At 43.3% G+C, this 21,073-nt stretch overlaps 1 protein-coding gene across 2 annotated transcripts in view; it reads right to left on the bottom strand.

The window, feature by feature from the left end:
• The window catches only part of LOC147729678 (3 beta-hydroxysteroid dehydrogenase type 7-like), a 98,315-nt gene that overhangs the window by 5,649 nt on the left and 71,593 nt on the right, over positions 1-21,073 (bottom strand). For both annotated transcript variants that reach the window (XM_086954563.1, XM_086954564.1), the window contains exons 4-6: positions 17,657-17,765; positions 11,562-11,661; positions 5,507-5,669 (exon numbers count right to left, since the gene is read on the bottom strand). In XM_086954563.1, the coding sequence (XP_086810689.1) occupies positions 5,507-5,669; positions 11,562-11,661; positions 17,657-17,765 (372 nt within the window). The remainder of the gene's footprint in view (positions 1-5,506; positions 5,670-11,561; positions 11,662-17,656; positions 17,766-21,073) is intronic.

The following is a 21,073-nucleotide window of genomic DNA, read 5'->3' as shown; positions in this document are numbered from 1 at the left end:
TACCTAAATTGTGCAATAGTAAATGCTGTTTCCTCATTAAACAACATTTTTCCCCTTCAATTATGATAAGATATGATTATAAAATGTGCATCTATCTTTCCTGTAGCAGATCTGTTTCCCCTGCTTCATTTAGAAAAGGTGGGGGCTGATTCATACTAGCGGCTGCGAGGTTAAGCGTGAAGATATAAGAATATACCTTGAGTACCAATAAGGATATAGGTATTTTGTAGTATAAGTGAGTATGAGTAAAAACATCCAAAAGAAAATTGGAAAAGAGCAGGATATGAGATAGTATTATAGTTAAAAATGAAGCTCTTTAGCTTACAATATGCTGGTACTAACTGTAAGTCTTATAGACTATACATTACATATATACTGTTCCTCTCCCAGTTTTAAGTAAGGAGAAGGAGTCCTATTTCTGTGGCTGTAAAGGCAGGTCACATGTATAGTCATAAGCACAACTGAAAGGAAGAAGCGGTGGGAACAGGAGTGAAGGTGTGCAGCAAGATGATGCTAGAGTTGTGTCTAAGATTACCACGAAGTATTCGTGATAAAATAGGGCTGCCAGCCCACATCCCCGATCATCTGGTGCCGGTGGATAGCGAAGGATAAGCGGGCACAAGGGAAAAAGTACATTTGACGGAAGTGCGGAGATAAACGTGGTGCTCACCAACTTCCTGATGCCCATGGGGAGTGAAGGAGCAGCGGGGTAAGTGGCTTCAAGAGGGCAAGTCAATTAGTGGGAAGGGCGGAGACACATCATGGCGCCCGCCTGCCTCTACGATGATGGAAGGCATAGCGGCCACAAGGAATTACCACAGAATAGAGGCACTGGAGAATGAGGCACTATAGAATGAGTACTACACCCCTATCAGCGAGACGTGATGCCCGCTTACTGTGGTTCTATGACAGCTGCCACAAAAGAACCAGTGCCACTAGCTTCCTCACTCCTCTCAGCACGGCATTGCCAAACTACACATACAGTTAACCCACAGCCTCCTGAAAGTGTGAAGTACACAGAGAAGGAAATCTCAGATCGCAGCGCCCGCTCACTGTGCTCCGATGTCTGAAGCCTGCAATTGCAGACTGTGATGGCAGTGTTAAACTGCCATTTCGACCTGGCAAAAGAAACCTTTTTCCAGGCCTAAAGCTTTTCAAAAAATATATATGTAGATCACCCCCAGTGTAGGCCCTGGACTGCTCAAAGGGAAGGGTGCAACGAATTTAAAAAGTAGGACATGTACTTTAAGTTCTAGTCAGTGGCGGCTGGTGAGATTTGTGAGTGGTAGGGCTGGCCTTGGGGGGTGTGTAGGAATGGCACGGCATTTTGTGAGGAGGTTAGTGGCCGTTTTCTGTGCAAATCGTATATAACAAAAGTGAGATAAAAAGTTGCATTTTTCAGCTCAATTTTTTCAAATGAAAAGAGCAAAAGGGAACAGCTTTCCTAGAAATGTTTACTCCTTTATCAAATTACTTTAGAGTACATAATCTACTTCTCATTCTGCTGCTAAAATAGTAGCATTTGTAATATGGATCTCAACACAAAGCCATGAGAGCGGAACTATGTACGCTTACTTTTATAGTGAATAACAAAAAATAATTAGCACATGCTTATGTGCACAGCAGAAGTAGCCATTTTAAGTTTGAGCACAAGACCAGCAAGGGTTGATTGACAGACTATACATGCCCCCAGCAGTTATCACCTAATTAACTGAGTATGTCAGAAAAAACAATGCTTTACTACCCCCTACATTCCTGCCTGGACCTAAAGTTAAAAAAATAAATTATCGAGGCGGCTGGCATACATGCAAGTTTCAACCCAATCTACTTCTTTGTCTTCCAGGAATCTCCAAGAATAAAACTAAAAATCCCAGAATGCAACTTTGCTATTTACTAAAAAAGTAAAAATAGCTGAAGGTGTATCAGAATCATTTCTGACATTTTTCACATTACATATGCATAACAAATTTCCTCAACTTGTGGTAAAGTGTCACTCATACACATTTTAATATAACACGCAAATGCACTCAAAACAAGGACATGCCGCACATAAGCAGTCTCGGGGCTTGGCAGCTATGATGACTTTTGCGATTTGAAATGAACGAAGTTGAGGGGTAGTGAGTGAAAAGTAGGTGCATGCATGTTGAAAGGCGGATGCAATTTTCATAATAACTGCACTGCATATTTTGCTAAATACTCTGGTCCACAGAGTTTCTCCTTAGGCGCTTACAAAAACACATTTACATTCCATCAAAAGAAACGTGTAAAACGTTTTTTTGAGCACCCGTTATCAAGTAATGTTGCGCTCCTATAATCCCAATTTTCTCATTAACAGCATGTGTGCCAGCTTATATTAGTACCACTGGAAATTGTAACTCATTTAAACAGGACAAGATATGTTTTAAAATTGTGTCGGATTTCAACAGAGATAGCGCTGTGCTTCTGACAAATGGACTTTTCAATAACAGACCCTTGCTTATGGGGGGCCCCTTATTTTAAGTGCCCCACCACCTCCCAAAGCCTGCTGTAGTACACCCCCGCGTACAATGGATGGCCCAATTGCAACCAACAAGTAGGGCCTGGGCCCGGCAGCTGTCAATTTATTTTTGGGGTTCTTACTTGGTGAACTCCTGTGTACCGGCCCGACTTCTTCCCATCACGACGACAGGAACAGTCTGTCCTGCAGTGCTTTCGGGCCCGATTCCTTCATAAGCATCACGAAGGCAGGAACCTGCAGTGCTTTCACGCTCTCTAGCAGGCCTCTAGCTGCAGGCACTGCACAAATCATTTGTTTGTCTGTCTGAACAGACACACACACAGCATGCTCATTTTATTACAAGGCACGGCACCCAAGACCAAACCCTCATTAATGGAAGCACTCAATGCCTCAGAAGCTTCACGGAGTCTGTGCAGTCTCAATCTATTGCCTTCCCGCCTGACAGGCTGCCACATCCTTTCCCAACCTGTAACGAGTTGGGAAAGGGCGGGGTGACACTGCTCTCTCCACTCCCTGATTGACGTGGAGGCTTAGAGATACCGGGCTTCAATTCAAAACGCCCGGGTCTGACTTAACCTCCACGCCATCAGGGGGTGGAGACTGGGCGTGAATGCAAGGTCTTTGCCGAGCTGATGACCTCACAGGCCTCAGGGCCGAGAGATTGTCAGACCGGTAAATACTTAGACTTTCGGCATTCCCAGTGTTCCTCTCGTCACCAGTAACGTGCCTGCATTGCTAACGCTGAGCACAGCAACAATGCTGATGTAGGCGAGTGGAGCCGGCAGTGCCCCTCCCTTGTTCTAAAATCTTACAAGGGTGATTTTTTAAATTTAAAAAAACGGATCTAACATTATAAAGATAATGTTTGCTTTACTGTGGAAATAAAGGGGGCGGAGCCCCGACGCCCGTGCACAGAAACCGCCACTGGTTCTAGTAGTAAAAAAGCCTTCATACATTTTTCACTACAGCAAGACCTACCTCTCCCATAGGATAACGTTGGAGTTAACATATTACATTTAATAAGCTTTAATTTCCAAACGAAAGCAGGTCAAAAGTTAATGTTTGGTGTCTTTGCAAATATATTTATGGTGAAGTCAGATGTTAAATTACAGTTTTGAAAATGTCACTTTCAGAATTTTGGCATTTTCTTGCTTTAGCCATTTGGGCCTTCAACCTGTCTCTTGGTCACATTACTGAGTGTAGTTGACAGTTGGGCTTTGTGTATTTCTCCTAGACAGCGACACTCAATCAGGACCTTAGGTGTGCATGAATGGGCCAGCACTTGCAGGATGGGAAGGATGAGATCGGCAAATCCCGCTTACACTTGAACAGGCTAAGTCCTGCCTCCACACAAGGGGCTGCATACTCCCTGTAGTGAATCTGGAATCAGGGCCGGGAATGCACTTCAAAGGCTTGCCTCTAGAAACTTCTCCTAATTTCAAGGGCACTACAGGTATAAATACTGGACCTCAAACACCAACTATTCAGTACACTTCTGGACCTCTGGATACTCTGCCAAGAAGAAGGACTGCTGTCTTGCTGACAGGATTGCCACTCTGCTGGACTGCTGAACTGAAGGAACTGCTGCCCTGCTGTGCTGACATGCTTCCCTTTTTCCTGGGTGAGTAGGACTGGACCTGCATCTCTTGAAGATAGAACCCCAGAATGACTCCAATGCTAGTTGACTGGCCTCCTGATCTGAAGCCTTAGGAACACAACAGGCTTCAGACACCTGCACCTGGACTCTGCCATCTGTGAATCTATCCTGCCGAGTGGTGCAACCCCATATATGGACCCTTGGAAGTGGGCTTGAAGTTCTCTGCCAGCCTGTGGATCCAGCGGTATGCGTAGCAACCTTAAGCAGAACCAAGGCATCGACGCTGCTGCCTGGACTGGAACCATCACAAAGACCTGGGAAGAATCTGTTTTTTTCACCGCACCTTGTTCCAGGGATAAAATGACAATACCAATTTTTTTTCTCCAACTGCTGCTACACTAATTTACCTTCATAAACTTAGCGACACTGTCCATTTGTTATGCCGGTTAGTGGTAACCATTACTGTTGCCTGCCATTGTGCTTTGATTTGTTTGAGCATATTTACAATGAACCAGAGCACTAGGATCACAAATAGGAAAGGTCTGCAAACCAATTACAAACTATCTCATTGTTTGGTGGGAGGACTGCAGTTACGATCACGATGAGTTAGTCATTGCAATCAGTACTTGTTTGTGAACATTGTTGAACCAGGTTAATCTAGCAATCCTGAAGTCCTAGGGCCCCTGCAGGACCAGTCCACATTGCTCAACTGGACCTTGTTGGATTCAGAGGTCCTTCTGCTCTTGTTTTCCTGGAGCAGACAAATAACCACTTGGCCCTTGACAGCAGCCCCAGCCTTTAGGTGTCAGCTGTCATCAGGAGCCAGGAGGTGTTGAGTCCTCTTTTTCCAGCAGTCAGGCACGGTCTTCTGTCTTAAATGTGTTACCTTACCAGGAATGTTCGGAGAAGTTGGTGGTGAGGTTCCAGCCTTATCCCGTGCGCTAGCCAGTGACTGACAGTCAATCTCCCCATTATTCCCACCTTCTTTTCAGCTCTCTCACTCTTGGTTAGTTAGACAAGCCATTTATCCAACGCACAGTACATGTTGTTAGGAGAAAGAACAGACTCTATACCACTGTTTAGCAGTGGCTTAACAGACATAATCCCAAAGTCAACCAAACCAGACATGGAAAAGTTGGGGACCACGTCAAAAATGATATCCTTTCTTTAACAGCCAATTTAAGATTTCCATATGCTACAAACGATCATATCCTGAGTAAAAATTTCAAAGACTATATTGGATATTACAATTCAATACATCGCTGGTATATGCCTGAACAGCGCCAATTACTAATATCCTTTGATTTCTTTTTTACGTGCAATAAAAGCATGACTAACTGGAAATAGAAGAAAAACAGGCAAATTACCTCTTTTTAAAATGAGCTAATTCTTCAAATAGCATTACAACGTACCTACGTATGTGAAGTTATTCTGAACTCCTTCCGGTTCAAGAAAGCTTATGCAGCCCTTACTGGCTTTTGTGGTCAAATAGGTGTTCTTGATCTCTTTCAGCTTCTCTCCATAAATGTTACTTGGACGAATCACACAGGTGATCAGTTTGCTGCCATTGGCCAGCTGAAAAACAGCAAAACACACCAGTGATCACACCCGATAGTAGGAAACAGTGTTCTTATGGAGAGATTATACATAGTAAAACACACAAGATGATGGACGGAATGTTTCACAATGGCAAAACATTCACCCCCAGTCCCAGATCTGGGTTTAAACCATTCTTATTTTGCTCACCAAGCCACCCCAGTTCAGACATGGCCATATGCAAATCAGTCTTGACCCTGTGCCTCATGGGAACAGTCCAGCCCAAACTGCCAAGCCATGTCTTCGCTGGACCGGAATCAAGCATCCTAGGACCGGTTTCTGGCTATCAGCCGTATTCAGCCAGGATAGCTTGACTCCTCCAGTGGCGTAGTGAGCACGGGACCCACGTCTGGGCATACCCTTCCCACATAGGGTGAACAGCGAAACACACAAGATGATGGACGGAATGTTTTACAATGGCAAAATATTCACCCCAGTCACAGATCTGGGTTTAATCCATCGTTATTTTGCTCACCAAGCCACCCCAGTTCAGACATGGCCATATACAAATCAGTCTTGACCCTGTGCCTCATGGGAACAGTTCAGCCCGAACTGCCAAGCCATGTCTTCCCTAGACCGGAATCAATCATCCTAGGACCGGTTTCTGGCTATCAGCCGTCTTCAGCCAGGATAGCTTGAATCCAGTGGAGTAGTGAGCACGGGACCCATGTCTGGGCATACCCTTCCCACATCATCTTGTGTGTTTTGCTGTTCACCCTATATGGGAAGGGTATGCCCAGACGTGGGTCCTGCAGTCTGCAGCACACAAAGAAAAAGTAAACTGCCTTTGAACATTGTTTTTGTGCAGAATAGGTGTCCAATTTGAGTAATGCATGGACACTTGCACCACAGGTGCCTACTTTGGCACTAGGCAGCACTTAGTGAACCCGCGCAGAGAGCAGGCAGGAATGAGTCATATCTTAGTAGATTTGGTAAATTCCTGCCCTCTCTCTGTCACACAATGAAGATTAATAAATCTGCCCTCTCTTTCCTCAATGGCTCCAAACTATGGAATCCTGATGGTTCACCTGAGCTCCGGATCCCTCAATTCTCACTTCTCAACCAGAAGTGCTCAAAGTGAGGAAAGGAGTTGCACCGAGGGCCCCCAGTTGCGAAAAGGAAGAGCTGTCCAAGGGGTACCGTACGAAGGACCCTTGAGGATCACTAGCATCAACAGTGCAGCTTCTGGCTTTCACCCCTTCTCTCTTCAGCTATTGATATTCTCATACAACTCAGCACCATTCCACTGGGCGAATTATGGTAGGATTCAGCTTCGGCTGGCACTGCCAAGATATCAAACACACACACATACACACACACACATGCACACATGCACACACACACACCACTCTCTCTCTCTCTCTCTCTCTGTAAGTTAGCTACATAGGGTCCTGATTCCAATGTGGTTAGGAAAGCATTTCCTAAAGCATTACCTAAGGCCCGTCGCCTTCCTAACAGAAACATGGATGAACGCCTCTTCCGCCCCAGACATCACCATTGCCATCCCAGAAGATTATAAGATCATACGCAAGGACCGTACCGGCCACACAGGAGGAGGAATCGCTATCGTCCATAAGAAATCCATCCACATCTCAACCAGCTCTGACGTCAATCTCGCCAACTCTGAACACCTTCACTTCCAGATCCACATCGACCCCAATACCACACTCAGAGGCACCCTCCTTTACAGACCTCCAGGACCCCGCGCACAATTTAGTGAGGACATCACGGACTTCATCACTCCACACGCGCTCCCCTCCAAAGATTACATCCTTCTGGGAGACCTCAATTTTCACCTTGAAAAGAACAACGACCACAACTCCACCACCCTTTTGGACAACCTCGCCAACCTCGGACTTAAACAACTGGTCACTTCCCCCACCCACATCGCAGGTCACACACTCGACCCTATCTTCACCTCCAGCAATCATGTCTCCTTCAGCCACACTACGGCTCTCCTCTGGACTGACCACAGCTGCGTTCACTTTACCTACAACAAGCCCAAACCCAACAACCACCCCCAACCAACTCTGCAAAGAAACTGGAACAAAATCACCATCGACCAGATCTCCTCATCGCTTCTTCTAAACCCCCCAGCCCACTCCTCAAACCCCGACCAAGCCGCCACCAACCTCACCCTATGGTTATCCAACAGCGCCGACATCCTAGCACCACTGAAAAAACGACAAAGCAAACTTGGCAGCAAGAAGGCCTCCTGGTTCAACGATGATCTTAAGAAATCCAAGAAACTCTGCCGCTCCCTTGAGAAGGCCTGGAAAAAAGACCCAACCACCAGCACCAAGGACGCCTTCAAAAACGCCACCCGCATACACCACCAACTGATCCGAAAGGCCAAGAAAACCGCCTTCAAGGACCGACTAGATAACAACGCCCACAACAGCAAGGAACTTTTCAACATCGTCAAGGAATTTACCAATCCCTCGGCCAACTCTAACGACATCACCCCCTCTCAAGCCCTCTGCGACTCCCTAGCCTCATTCTTCCACAACAAAATTGCAGACATCCACAACAGCTTCGACAACCAACCCGGAGACCAACCCACCCAACCATCTGCTGGACCTTCACCCCCTCGAACATCCTTAATGACTGGAACCCAATCTCCACTGAGGACACCATCCGCCTGATGAACTCCATCCACTCAGGATCCCCCACAGACCCATGCCCTCACCACATCTTCAACAAAGCAGACTCCATCATAGCACCGCACCTCCGAGACGTCATCAACTGCTCCCTCAACTCCGCCACCTTCCCGGAGAGCTGGAAACACGCTGAACTCAGCGCCCTTCTGAAAAAACCCACAGCGGACCCCACCGAACTCAAAAACTACCGCCCCATCTCGCTCCTTCCATTCCCGGCCAAAGTCATCGAGAAAGCTGTCAACAACCAGCTCGCCGCCTTCCTCGAAGCCAACAAATCCCTCGACTCCTCACAGTCCGGCTTCCGAGCAAAACACAGCACGGAGACCGCCCTCATCGCAGCAACAGACGACATTCGAACTCTACTGGACAATGGAGACACAGTCGCCCTCATCCTCCTCGACCTCTCCGCAGCCTTCGACACAGTCTGCCATAGCACCCTTCTACAGCGCCTCAGAAACATCGGAATTCAAGCAAAAGCACTAGAATGGATCACCTCGTTCCTCACCGGAAGAACCCAGAGAGTCCGCCTTCCACCATTCAAGTCAGAGGCCACTGAAGTCATCTGCGGCGTACCACAAGGATCTTCACTCAGCCCCACCCTTTTCAACGTTTACATGAGCCCCCTCGCGGCCATCGCTCGCCAACACAACCTCAACATCATCTCCTACGCGGATGACACTCAACTGATCCTATCACTCACCAATGACCCTAGCACCGCCAAAACTAACCTACACGAAGGAATGAAAGAAGTAGCCGAATGGATGAAACACAGCCGTCTGAAACTGAACTCAGATAAAACAGAAGTCCTCATCTTAGGTACCTCCCCCTCTGCATGGGACGACTCTTGGTGGCCAGAAGCCCTTGGAAAAGCACCCATCCCGACAGACCACGCACGGAACCTGGGCGTCATCCTGGATTCCTCACTTTCGATGAACAGACAACTCAACGCCGTCTCTTCATCCTGCTTCAACATTCTTCGCATGCTCAAAAAAACATTTCGTTGGATCCCCACCGAAACTAGGAAAACGGTCACCCACGCTCTGGTCACGAGCCGACTGGACTATGGAAACACCCTCTACGCCGGTACTACCGCTAAACTCCAGAAAAAACTCCAACGAATCCAAAACGCCTCAGCCAGGCTCATATTAGACATCCCGCGTAAAGAACATATCTCTGGTCACCTGAAAAACCTCCACTGGCTTCCCGTCAATAAGAGGATCACTTTCCGGCTCCTAACCCACGCACACAAAGCACTCTACGAAATCGGACCAGAATGCCTCAACACACGACTGTCCTTCTACACCCCCTCCCGCCAGCTACGATCATCCAACCAAGCCCTTGCCACTGTACCTCGCATCAACAAAACCACCATGGGAGGTAGATCCTTCTCCTACCTGGCAGCTAAAACCTGGAACTCACTTCCCACTTACCTTCGCCTTACCCAGAACCACCTAGCATTCAGAAAGCAACTTAAAACGTGGATATTTGACAAGTAATTCCCCTCCCCTCCTCAAGCGCCTTGAGACCCTCTGGGTATGTAGCGCGCTATATAAATTCTCTGACTTGACTTGACTTGACTTGATGCGGTTAGGAAGGTCTCCTAACGGCATTTACTCCTTCCGAATCGGATTAGGAACGTGTCTTCCCAACCGAGGTCCAGATTACGTTGTGGTTAGGAACAAAGGCTCCCATAGAAGTCAACGAGTGTCCAACCAAATCATATCTGGAAGCATCCGGATGCATCATACTCGGTCGGTCGGACTCTCCTGATCCGAGTCTGTCGAAAACCATTTCCAAACCCATTCGTTTGGGAAGATTTCCTAACCGCATCAGAATCGGGCCCTTAGTTGTAAATGTGGGCGGGACATGAGGGAGTGCCTGGACAAAGGGACATATTTACTACTAAATTGGAATGGTTTATAGAGGAGTAAGGAGGGGCTTAGGTAGGACTAGGTATGGGGTTTAGGGAGAGACATGCACTCACCTAGAAAACTGTTAGCACATTGCTGTTCACAACTGCACCTCTAAAGTTACTACAGCCAAAACAGAGGTAAATGTACTCCAGCATGTCCTGGAATACGTTCAGTACCACTTAGATGCTGCTGGATTTGATACTGCTCCTGCTTAGCAGGAGTAACTTACATTTGTAAATTTGGCTCCATCCTCTTTCATGGGGCAGAGACAGATATGTCTTTTGTTTTGAGTAACTTTACACTCGTAATAGTAAATAGCCATAAGTAGTAAAGTTAGCCTGTTTATCTTGATAATCCACACAAGGTACCTTTTTTGAAATGCAGGACTAACTGAGAATGTACTGTTCTATTTTTCCCAGATAGAAGGGTGAGTAAATGTGGTGTTTTTTTTATAGTTGCAGAGGGGACATCCTAGTTTTATTGAATTCCTGTTTACTACATAGACATCTGAATTCAAGTCTGTGTGTCTTGTTTCAAGTAAATCATTTATAAATTAATTTCCTTAGAGCTAGTTTCTTTGCTTGAATCAAGTTCAGTTTATTTAGCTAAGTTGCTGGTATATGAATTAATTCCTATATTTTAAGAGCCCTGTGCATCCCTATGTAGTCACTTCAAATATTATTGGCTGAATGTGCATAAACCAATAGTGCACAGCAATGTTAGAGGGGGCCAGTTGTCAAGACTTTCTAGTTATGTTTACTGTTTCTGTTAATGCACAAACTTCCTTCCTCTATTAATTCATAAGTGGTAACATTTATTTGCAGATAAATGATACTTGCTGTATATTCCGTGATTGCTTTCATTCCCAAAATATAATGTCTGGAACACCATCTATGCCTTAGCATAATTCGAGGGAAAATTATAATCCCAAAGCATGAAAATTAAGACTCTGGACAGAAAAGAATGTAAATTTATATGGCACAAACGAAAGATACAAATTGAACAAAATAATAATCAGCAGGTCATGAAAAGGTTCCATGAGTTATTGCCACAAAGGCAATGTGCAAGTAGAAAATAAGTACATATTAATGGAAAAATACATTTAGTGAATGTGTTCACAGAAATTATTTTTGAAGTTCACAGATTGCCTATATGAAGTGACTTCTCCAGATTGCTGATGATATTATGATGTAACGCAAATAGTTCAGAATAGCTAATTACACAGCAGAGCCCCCATATCCTAATACTGAGAGCCCCTCTTCAACTTCATGCACTGCAGGAAAAGTTTGTGTCTCTACCTGTTCACCGTTAGCTCTGAGGACTAGTTTTTCTGCTGTAGCCTTTGTCCTCCCATATGATAACACGGGTTCCCCATTATACTTGGTATCCTCTGTTCCTCTAATAGACAGAAAGTTTTGTTAGGATCCATTACAACCAATCATTGAAAAAAAAGATACACAGGACAAACAAGATTCTACCAAACAAATGCTAGAACAGCAGAAGTCATGGTAGAGTGTCAGAAGGAGTGCAGATGTTGCAGACTCATTCACTGTTGTCTGGTTTCAGAGATAAACATTACAATACAGGTACACGTAAGACTACTTGAAAGACTGTGCTTTTTAATGAAGGAGTTCACTCTTTATGACCTGCTTTCTAGGGGAATATTTTAAAGCTCAGCCATAAAAAAATAAAATAAACTCAGAGATAGATGTGCATAATGGATAGTTTACTTTCTAGCTTTCAAAAGTTCCTGGATCTTTTCCTAACCATAAACCTTCCTTGTCAATTTAACTGTTTCAAATTCAATCATTGATTGGGCCATTCAGTGAAAAACTTACCATACAACTATATTATTATCACTAATAATAATGACAATGATAATAATAATAATAATAATAATAATAATAATAATAATAATAGTAATAATAATAATAATAATAATAAATAATAATAATAATAATGCATTGTTATTGTATTATTGTTACTATTATTATAGTTATTATTATTGTTGTAGTTCTTGTTGATGTTATTGTTGTTGTTTTTGTTATTATTGTTATTATTATTATTATTATCAGTTTAAACCAACAATGGCAATGTGGTGATAAGCTCTGTAGTGGCTGCAATATAATTGTAGGTCCAAATATGTGACCTCAATACAGGCAAACAACGTTTTCTATTTCTATTAATAGCACATTTCAAGGGTTTGAATTTGCAGCCAATATGACTGAAGAGAAAGCGGTCAGTGGCTGATAGTACAAGAAGGTCCATATTGGCATCTGTACGCTTTGTCAACTTACTATCTAGTCCTACACGCACTACCCTGCTTTTCATGACAGTCACAAGAGTGTATCTTCTCTTTTCAGCTTATTGTTTTTTAACGATATGTATGTTTCAAGTTCTAATTCTGACAAAAATAAATCAGCCTGTAATCCTTCAAAGGTTCAAAAAGTGAGTCACTTTTAGTTTGGTAATAGTAACATCAAGTATTTACAGCACATACGTAGCTCCTTGCACGATGCTGCAAGGTGAGCTGTAAGAAAGACAACCATGATGAAAAAGTATGAATACTTTGTATGATAGTTGTCGCAGGAAGTATTTCCCCTTACACTTGCCCACTGGTGCTGGAACAATTTTCAGGGTGAGGTGCTGCCATCAATGTTACATCACAGAAGTCATAGGGATTGTGAAAAATCCACGCGTCACACAGAGAACAAGTGTAGCGAATGCGTCAAGCCCATTCGGGAGGAGAGTGGTAAGGATGTGGTATTTAGTCAGTGGTGTATTTTGTAATACATTGTTGCCAATATATTGCTAAAGGGTGGTGTGGTAGGATGCTGTCACTTACAGACAGCATGCTTTCCTCTGAAATGACCACTACATTTGCACAGACATGCAGGTTTACTCCTAAATATAAATAGTGCACAAACAACGTATGGAATTTGGGTTTTAGCGAATAATTATCATTGCACATTCCTAAGTAAAGAGTCTTGATTTGTTTTGATCCTAATAAAACCATTTCCATCACACTTCAGAATTGCAAAAAGGTTTTATTTGTGCTTCTTAATTGCTGGTATGTTTTGGAAAATTTGTACTGTCCATTGACACGTATACAAATACAAAAAATGGCATCTTACAGCCTTTCCATTCACACTTCTTTTACTCTAGCAAGACTGTCATACAGTTCAACTTTACAAAATCCTCTCACTTTGAAGTTAGAGAATGAAAAGTAAACCCCAATCGCCATGTTAAACGAAAAATAAACTATTTGTCAGAAGACAGATCCAGGCATTTGATCTCTGTCTTTGAACACTCAGTAAATGTGACAAAGTAAATACAGGAATTTAAAGACATCTTATTGGTCATTCACTTTCTGAGCTCCAGCATGGTTACTTCAGGGGGCCCTGCAGCACCCCTACTTCCAATGTCTAGGCACCTGCCCTATGTGAAGACCGTGCTCACTGTCTGGCAAAATGCTGCATGAGAGGTTGGTATGTCGGAACATATGTATTATATTCACATTTTCCTTTTCCATTTTTTCCTTTTCCCTCCTCTGTTATTTGTTGAAATCTTCTGCTCCAATATTTATTGGAATATGGATTAACTGGGAAGCCTGTTCTGTTTTTCTTCAATAAATCTGCATGAAATAAGTAATCTGCATCTTACCTATAAAATTTAACTATAAGGGGTCTGTATCCTTTTCTTTCCTAAATCACCTAATACATGAGTCACCCACGGTCGTCATTCTTGTGTGTGATTTTATTCCCACCCTGCTGAATTCAGTATTCGCTGCTTAGTGTGGCACCCACTGTCAGATGATCGTTGAAAACCTTTGGTTCACAAGTGTATGGCTGAAAACTGCACTTTACTATGCTCGATATCCTGTAGGTTTGGCACCTGGTATCTTCTTGACAAGGACCTTTTCACTTCCTTTCCTATGTACTTCAATATGCACACACACTCAATCATAATCAGGTCTTGCTTATTTGGTAGCGCTTCAATGTGCATGAAATTAGTTCTTCTTCATTTTTGTTAAGCATTTTTACTTGGCATACTTGGAATGCTCCTTCAACAGATAGGAATTTACATCAAGTGGACAGAAACTGCAAAGAAATTATCTTGTATACATTTAGGTGCATTATTGGTTATTATATGATCATACCTGTACATTATTTGTAAAGGTATTTTTGTATTATTAATATGGTTGATACTAAGTATTAGCATCAAAGTTATCCTAGTTATGAATCACATCATTTGGATATGACATTGTTATGGTCATTTCTTTTTTTCCCCATGTTTATTCATACATTTATTGATTGTCATAAGCTATAATTATTTTATATTTACAGCACTTTTTCATCTGTAACTGCAGTGTCTTTTGAAGGAAATAGTATACAGGTCATAGGATACAGAATTGACAGGACATATTAAAGCAGGTATGCTTGGATTAACATTTACACTGCCCACAGAGGTGTCTATGTGCATAGATTAAAGATCAATGTGTCCTTCACAAAGCCAAGATAGTTGATCAACTTAAACTTGATTATAAGATGGTAGATTTGATTTGGATGTATTTAATGGCAAATTAGGCAAGTTCCAGGGATATCACAACAAGATCATTACTGACAACAAATTGATGACTACGAAACAAAAATTGAGACAAGCCTCTTTTATTGTATGAACTGATCTTCAATCGATGTTAGAACAAATGATCTTCCAGGGAACTTTTGATCATTACTTTGGTTTTCATCCATTGTCCTCACAAAAAAAACATAGTGGTAGCCTTAGACTATGTGTGGACCGTGGAGCCTCATACAATAATAGAATTGATAAACATCTATTAATACATACTAAAGAGATAGTTGCAATGCTAGAATGTGCTACTGTTTTCTCTACATTGGATTTAAATGCATCGTATTACCAGGTGGATTAAGAGCGGAAGTCAAAGAACTTTGCTACATTAATTACACTTTTTAGAATAGTTTGGTTCATAAGGGCTATCTTTAATATTTGTATGAACATGTACTCTTACATCGAATTCTTCTAGTAATATATCTTGATTTAAAAAAAAGATAATAACTCACATTTAGAAATTCTCAAAAATATGTGCTATAGCTTATTTACAAATGGATAAATACATAGTAACAAATGCGATCTCTTCAAAGCAGAAGTTGTCTACCAAGGGCATACTTTATTAAACAAAGGGATTATATCTTCTTGTAAATTAATTTCTGATCCGATTTTCAATTCCTTTTGTTATCTGAAGAGTTATGGTTGGTACAATATGACCAAACGTCGTCATGGATTCATAAATACGTACAAATTGAAATTGCCTTTATTTCTGGTTGCAGTTTTGCCTTTATGTGTTTAAACAATACTTAAGGAGTGTTAAATATACACATATAGGTTATATATTCAAGTTTGCTATGCACTATTATTCTTCCTTATGTTCCTCTGTTATTTGTGGAACATTCATCTCCAATACTCATGTTTAATCTAGAATGTTATCTTTATAGAACGGAATGGACACACAATACCTCTCTGATGTTTGTAGAGTTAGTCAGAGTTAGGATATGGAAACACTGGGATGCCTGTTTGTCACCGTCTCTCCTTTGCCGCGTCTTTCCAACGTCGAGTGAGTCTCTTCCGGGGACCGGGAGCACCCAGGCTCCCCACAGCCAATCACAACGCTCCATTGCAGTGTTGTAATTGATAAACACACAGACTACCCTGAGTCAATCACAACACTGCAGAGCACCTTCATCATTCGGCCAGGGAATGGGGACCTGGGCAAGTTCTCCATGCAGGCTGCATTACAGCCTGCATGGAGAACATGCGAAGTGCGCATGAATGTTTGGCTGGCCCAAGTGGGCTGGTCAAATACTCATGTGCACTTTACAGAGTGCACAACCACTCCTCCTCCATGACTTCAGGGGAGCCAAGCCCCGCCCAACCCTAGCCTGACCATACGAAAAATAAAATGATAACTTCAGTTATCATTTTATTTTTTCGTTTACACTGTTTTGTGAGCAGTGGAGTCATGCTCCTCCGCCTTAGTGTAGGAGCTGCCACTGCAATAGAAGGTGGGCAGGCAGGGCTAGGGAAGCAAACAGACAAGTGAGTGGTGGGAAAGCAAGAAAGGTAAAAAAAAGTGGGTGGAGAGGAAGCAAGAAAGGCAACTGAGGGAGGGCGAGAAAGAGGAACAGGAAGGCGGGAGAAGTATACCAGGGAGACAGTTGTAAAACACATGCACTCTTGCAGAGAATCATAACCAAAAAGTAAAAGGTAGCTCCTGAAAAGGGAGTAGTGGAAGGACACAAGTAATGCTCCAGGGGTAGGATAACCACAAGAAGAGGAGGGAAAGCCTATGGAAGGTGATGAATGAGAAGCAACCAAATGAGAGTGACAATGAAGCCACCCAATGGTAAGCAAAGGGTCGTTCCTAAGCCCACTACAAGTTAACAATATGTCTCACAAGAGACAGTGCATGAGCTGTTTAGGGGATATCTAAAAACAAGCTCTATTATTTATTTATGTATTTCATTTATAGAGAGCTTGAGCAACCAAAGGTTTCTTTGCTCTAAAAACAAATCTAAATTAATATTATTAATAGTAGTTATAACAGCAGAAGTAGTAGTAGTCTAAGCAAAGGCAATAGTCCTAGCAGTAGCAGTAGCTGTACTAGCACTACTATTAATTTCTGATCCGATTTTCAATTCCTTTTGTTATCTGAAGAGTTATGGTTGGTACAATATGACCAAACGTCGTCATGGATTCCGAAATACGTACACATTGAAATGGCCTTTTTTTCTGGTTGCAGTTTTGCCTTTATGTATTTAAACAATACTTAGGGAGTGTTAAATATACACATATAGGTTATATAGTAGTAGCAGCAGTAGTAGCAGTAATAATAAGATTAGCAGTAGTAGCTTTTATTAAGGCAGAGGTTGCACTAACAGTAATAGTAGTACTAGAGGTTGTACCGTTAGTTGAAGTAACTGTAGTAGACGTAGGAGCAGCAGTAAAGTAGAAGTAGTAGTAATAGCACGAGCAGTTCCATTACTACTGCTAGTAGTAGCAGTTATAGTAGCATTAGCAGTAGCAGTAGTAGTACCAGCAGTTGTACTACTACTACTATTAGCAAAAGCAGTTGTAGCATTAATAGCAGTAGTAGTAGTAGTAGTAGCAGCAGCAGTAATAGTAACAGTAGTAGTAGTAATACCAGTATTAGTAATAGCAGTAGTAGTAGTAGTAGTAGTAGCAGCAGCAGTAATAGTAGTAGTAGTAATAGTAACAGTAGTAGTAGTAATACTAGTAGTAGTAGTAATAGCAGTAGTAGTAGTAGTAATAGCAGTAGTAGTAGTAGTAGTTATAGCAGTAGTAGCAGCAGCAGTACCTGAGCATTGGCTCCAGCTGCCTGTTGGGGCCCAGGGCGGAGATGGAGCTGGTGTACAGCAGGTACGGTACACTCCGGGCACAGCAGGCCTGGATCACATTCTCAGTCCCTGGGAAAGACATTAGCACAGTGATGAACCGGCCTTAAACAGAATTTTGTGCAGTTTGCTCAGTTCAAGGAATAAAGCTTTTTCATTTAAATCTGACGCAATTGAACCTTGTTAATTCCACCAATTATTTTTTAAAAATCACCGACAAGGACAGCAGGTTTTTTAAAACATTTTTTTCTTGTCTCAGGTAGGTTACAAAAGCAGGTCTTAACGCTCAATACACAAATGGGCGTGGCTATTACATGTGTAGCAGGTGCAGTGGCACCGGGGATCAAGGGTGTGTGGTCCCCATTGGGTCCAAACTATGGCTCTTGCCTACCACGCCGCTAGAAGGCGGCTGCTGAAGGGGGGTATTGTTTTTTTACTTCCATTAGACACCTTGGGGCCCTTCATGTGCCATGGTGTACTTTCCGTCTCTGTGTCTTTACGCCGCCAAGGTTCAGTTTGGGGACCATCTGTATGACAAAGTGGGCAGGACCTCAGAATTAAGTTTCTTCATCCTCATAGAGGGAATGGAAATTACAAGCAGTAAACATTTTTCTTGGAGCCTCTTTAGGTCTAGCTCTATCCGAGAGCTTTTTATTTCTAAAATTACATATATGTCATACTTACTTACAAGGGGTTCCAAGCAGCCCTCTTCATCCTCCAGTCTGTGATTGTGTCATTCACAATTTTCTTCCAACCAACATCTTCCTATAGCGTCTGTTATAGATATACAGCCTGGGTCACTTGAACAGCCCACTTCACTGTGAGTGACAGTGTTCATCCCTTTCACCACATCCATACACACAGTATTTCCCTTCATTGCCAGGGCTATTATGGCCATGACAAAACAAAACAAGCACTGGCAAAGCCAAAAGGCAGACAGCTACAACCAGGTCTGCTAGCTTTGCATGTGCTTGTTTATTTACTGTTCCTGACGCTGCCCGCGTGATCCTTAAAATCAGGAGTAGGAGGGGCAGTGCCAACTGTTACAAAACACAAACCAAGAGAAAGCAACTCCTACCCCTATCTCCAATTAAGAAAAAAGCATGCATTGTCCACACTGGCTCCCCCAGAGCAGCCAGGTACCACTCACAGGTCCTGTCAGACCACCCTTCTTCTATATTATGTCTGACCACCAGCATCGCATGCTTGGTAAGCCCTGCTTCACGACTGCCCAGTCCCGTCTCACACTGTAGTCCTGTTTGAAAGGCTAACGAGCATTGACGAAGGGCTGATAAATTATAACTGATTTATAACTGAAACTACCCAGATGCTTCCACCTATGCAGTCACTCATTCATCCGTAAACTTATCGGCTCACCGTTGCACTCATGCATCTATTCTTTCAACCAGTGACTTTCATCCACTCACTCGTGAGTACGTGAGTTTGCTGTTGGTATTGAGCAGAGCTTAATTTGTAAAAAAAAGTAAATGTCTTGCCCTCATGAAACTGCCACTGCAGCCTGAATTGCCCACTGCCTGTGCCAGCGTTGCTAAGGACAGTACCTGTGTGCAAGTGTAACAATTCAGACTATTTGACGCCCCTAAAACCATAAGAATGGCTTGGGCAGCAGGTACTAGTTGTTTGTATTGTATATTGAAATAATACATTACAGTTGTTTTGCTAATCTCTAAATAACACAAGCAGCACCACCATGTGGCAGCTGTCATTATTGCCAGTGTTGGCAATTAAGTGCCAGTACTGAGCACTGGAAACTACTGGCTCAAATTTAGCACTGGTCGTTAGTAACTACTAGCCGTTGATGAGTGTGGAAATGCCTCTGGTTGTAAGTTATTGCAAGCCTGTGCTATGGGTGTACTGTGGAAGTGCTATGAGTGTTGTAAGGCTGATATTCTGTGAAGAGTGCGAGTTCTGGCTGTTGTGTGTGACTGATACTCTGTGTGGGTGAGAGAGTGCTTCTGCTAATGTGTGACTGCAAGGCTGTGAAGGATGTGAGACTGGTCCTCTGTAAGAGGTGTGAGAGTCATGTCTGTAGTGTGTGACTGACAGTCTTTGAGGGATGTGAGTGTGTCTGGCAGTGTGTGAGTGCAGCCCTTACAGGTGCAGAAGTGCTGTGGGTAGTGGATTGCTGATATTATGATGTATTTTCAGTAGAGGGTGACTTGCACTTCATAAGGGGTGTAAACGTGCCTCAAGTAGTGTGTGACCGGCACTTCATGAGGGGTGTAAGAGTGCTTTCAGTAGTGTGTGATTGGCACTTCGTAAGGGGTGTAAGAGTGCTTCCAGCAGTGTGTGCCCAGGGCTTTATAAGGGGTGTAAAAGTGCTTCCTTCAGTGTCTGACCAGCACTTCGTAAGGGTGTAAGAGTGCTTCCAGTACTGTGTGACTGGCACTTCATAAGGGGTGTAAGAGTGCTTCCGGTAGTGTGTGACTGGCACTTCGTATAGGGTGTAAGTGCTTCCAGTAGTGTGTGACTGGCACTTCGTAAGGGGTTTAAGAGTGCTTCCAGTAGTGTGTGAATGGCACTTCTTCAGGGGTGTAAGAGAGTTTCAAGTAGTGTGACTGGCACTTCATAAGTGGTGTAAGAGTCCTTTCAGTAGCGTGTGACTGGCACTTCGTAAGGGATGTAAGAATGCTTTCAGTAGTGTGTGACTGGCACTTCGTTAGGCATATAAGAGTGCTTCCAGTAGCGTGTGACTGGCACTTCGTAAGGGATGTAAGGTTGCTTCCAGTAGTGTGTGACTGGCACTTCATTAGGGGTGTAAGCGTGCTTCCAGTAGCGTGTGACTGGCACTTAAGGGGTGTAAGAACGCTTTCAGTAGTGTGTAACTGCCATTTCATAAGGGGTGTAAGATTGCTTCCAGTTGTGTGTGACTGCTCGTCTGTCCAGGATGTGAGTAACGTGAGTGTTCTCAGCATTCATGGTCTTTCACCATAAGGGCTTTAAGCACTTTCACAGACTCTTGTCCAGTGACCACTAGAAGGGAACTCCCAACCTACAACTACCAACCCCCATACTGCTCACTGACACTCACATCATGGATGCAAGTGCTTCTGTTGACTGGTGCTAGGAAGCACACATTACACCCATGAACAGAGTTTCTGTCCTCTTAGAGCTTCCTACATCTACTCTCCTGACAAATGCCATCTCATAGCCCCAACCAGGAAGCTACTCCAGCCCCTTCCTACTGTATTTGACACATGGCCTGTCACTCCAACCCAAGATGTCTTAAACAGCTTGGTGGAGAGCAATCACAGAACATCAGAGCTTTAAGGTGTATTACACCAGGGTGCTCCAGCCAATGCTGGCGGTTCTTGCATGCAGCATGAGAGAAGCATCTGGATTGGTAGATAGGCGTTTCG

The sequence above is a fragment of the Lissotriton vulgaris genome, chromosome 2_1 (assembly GCF_964263255.1).
Source record: "Lissotriton vulgaris chromosome 2_1, aLisVul1.2, whole genome shotgun sequence".
In the NCBI taxonomy this organism is placed as follows: Eukaryota; Metazoa; Chordata; class Amphibia; order Caudata; family Salamandridae; genus Lissotriton; species Lissotriton vulgaris.
Note: the sequence above shows the minus strand (reverse complement) of the source record. Positions and strands in the feature narration are given on the sequence as shown.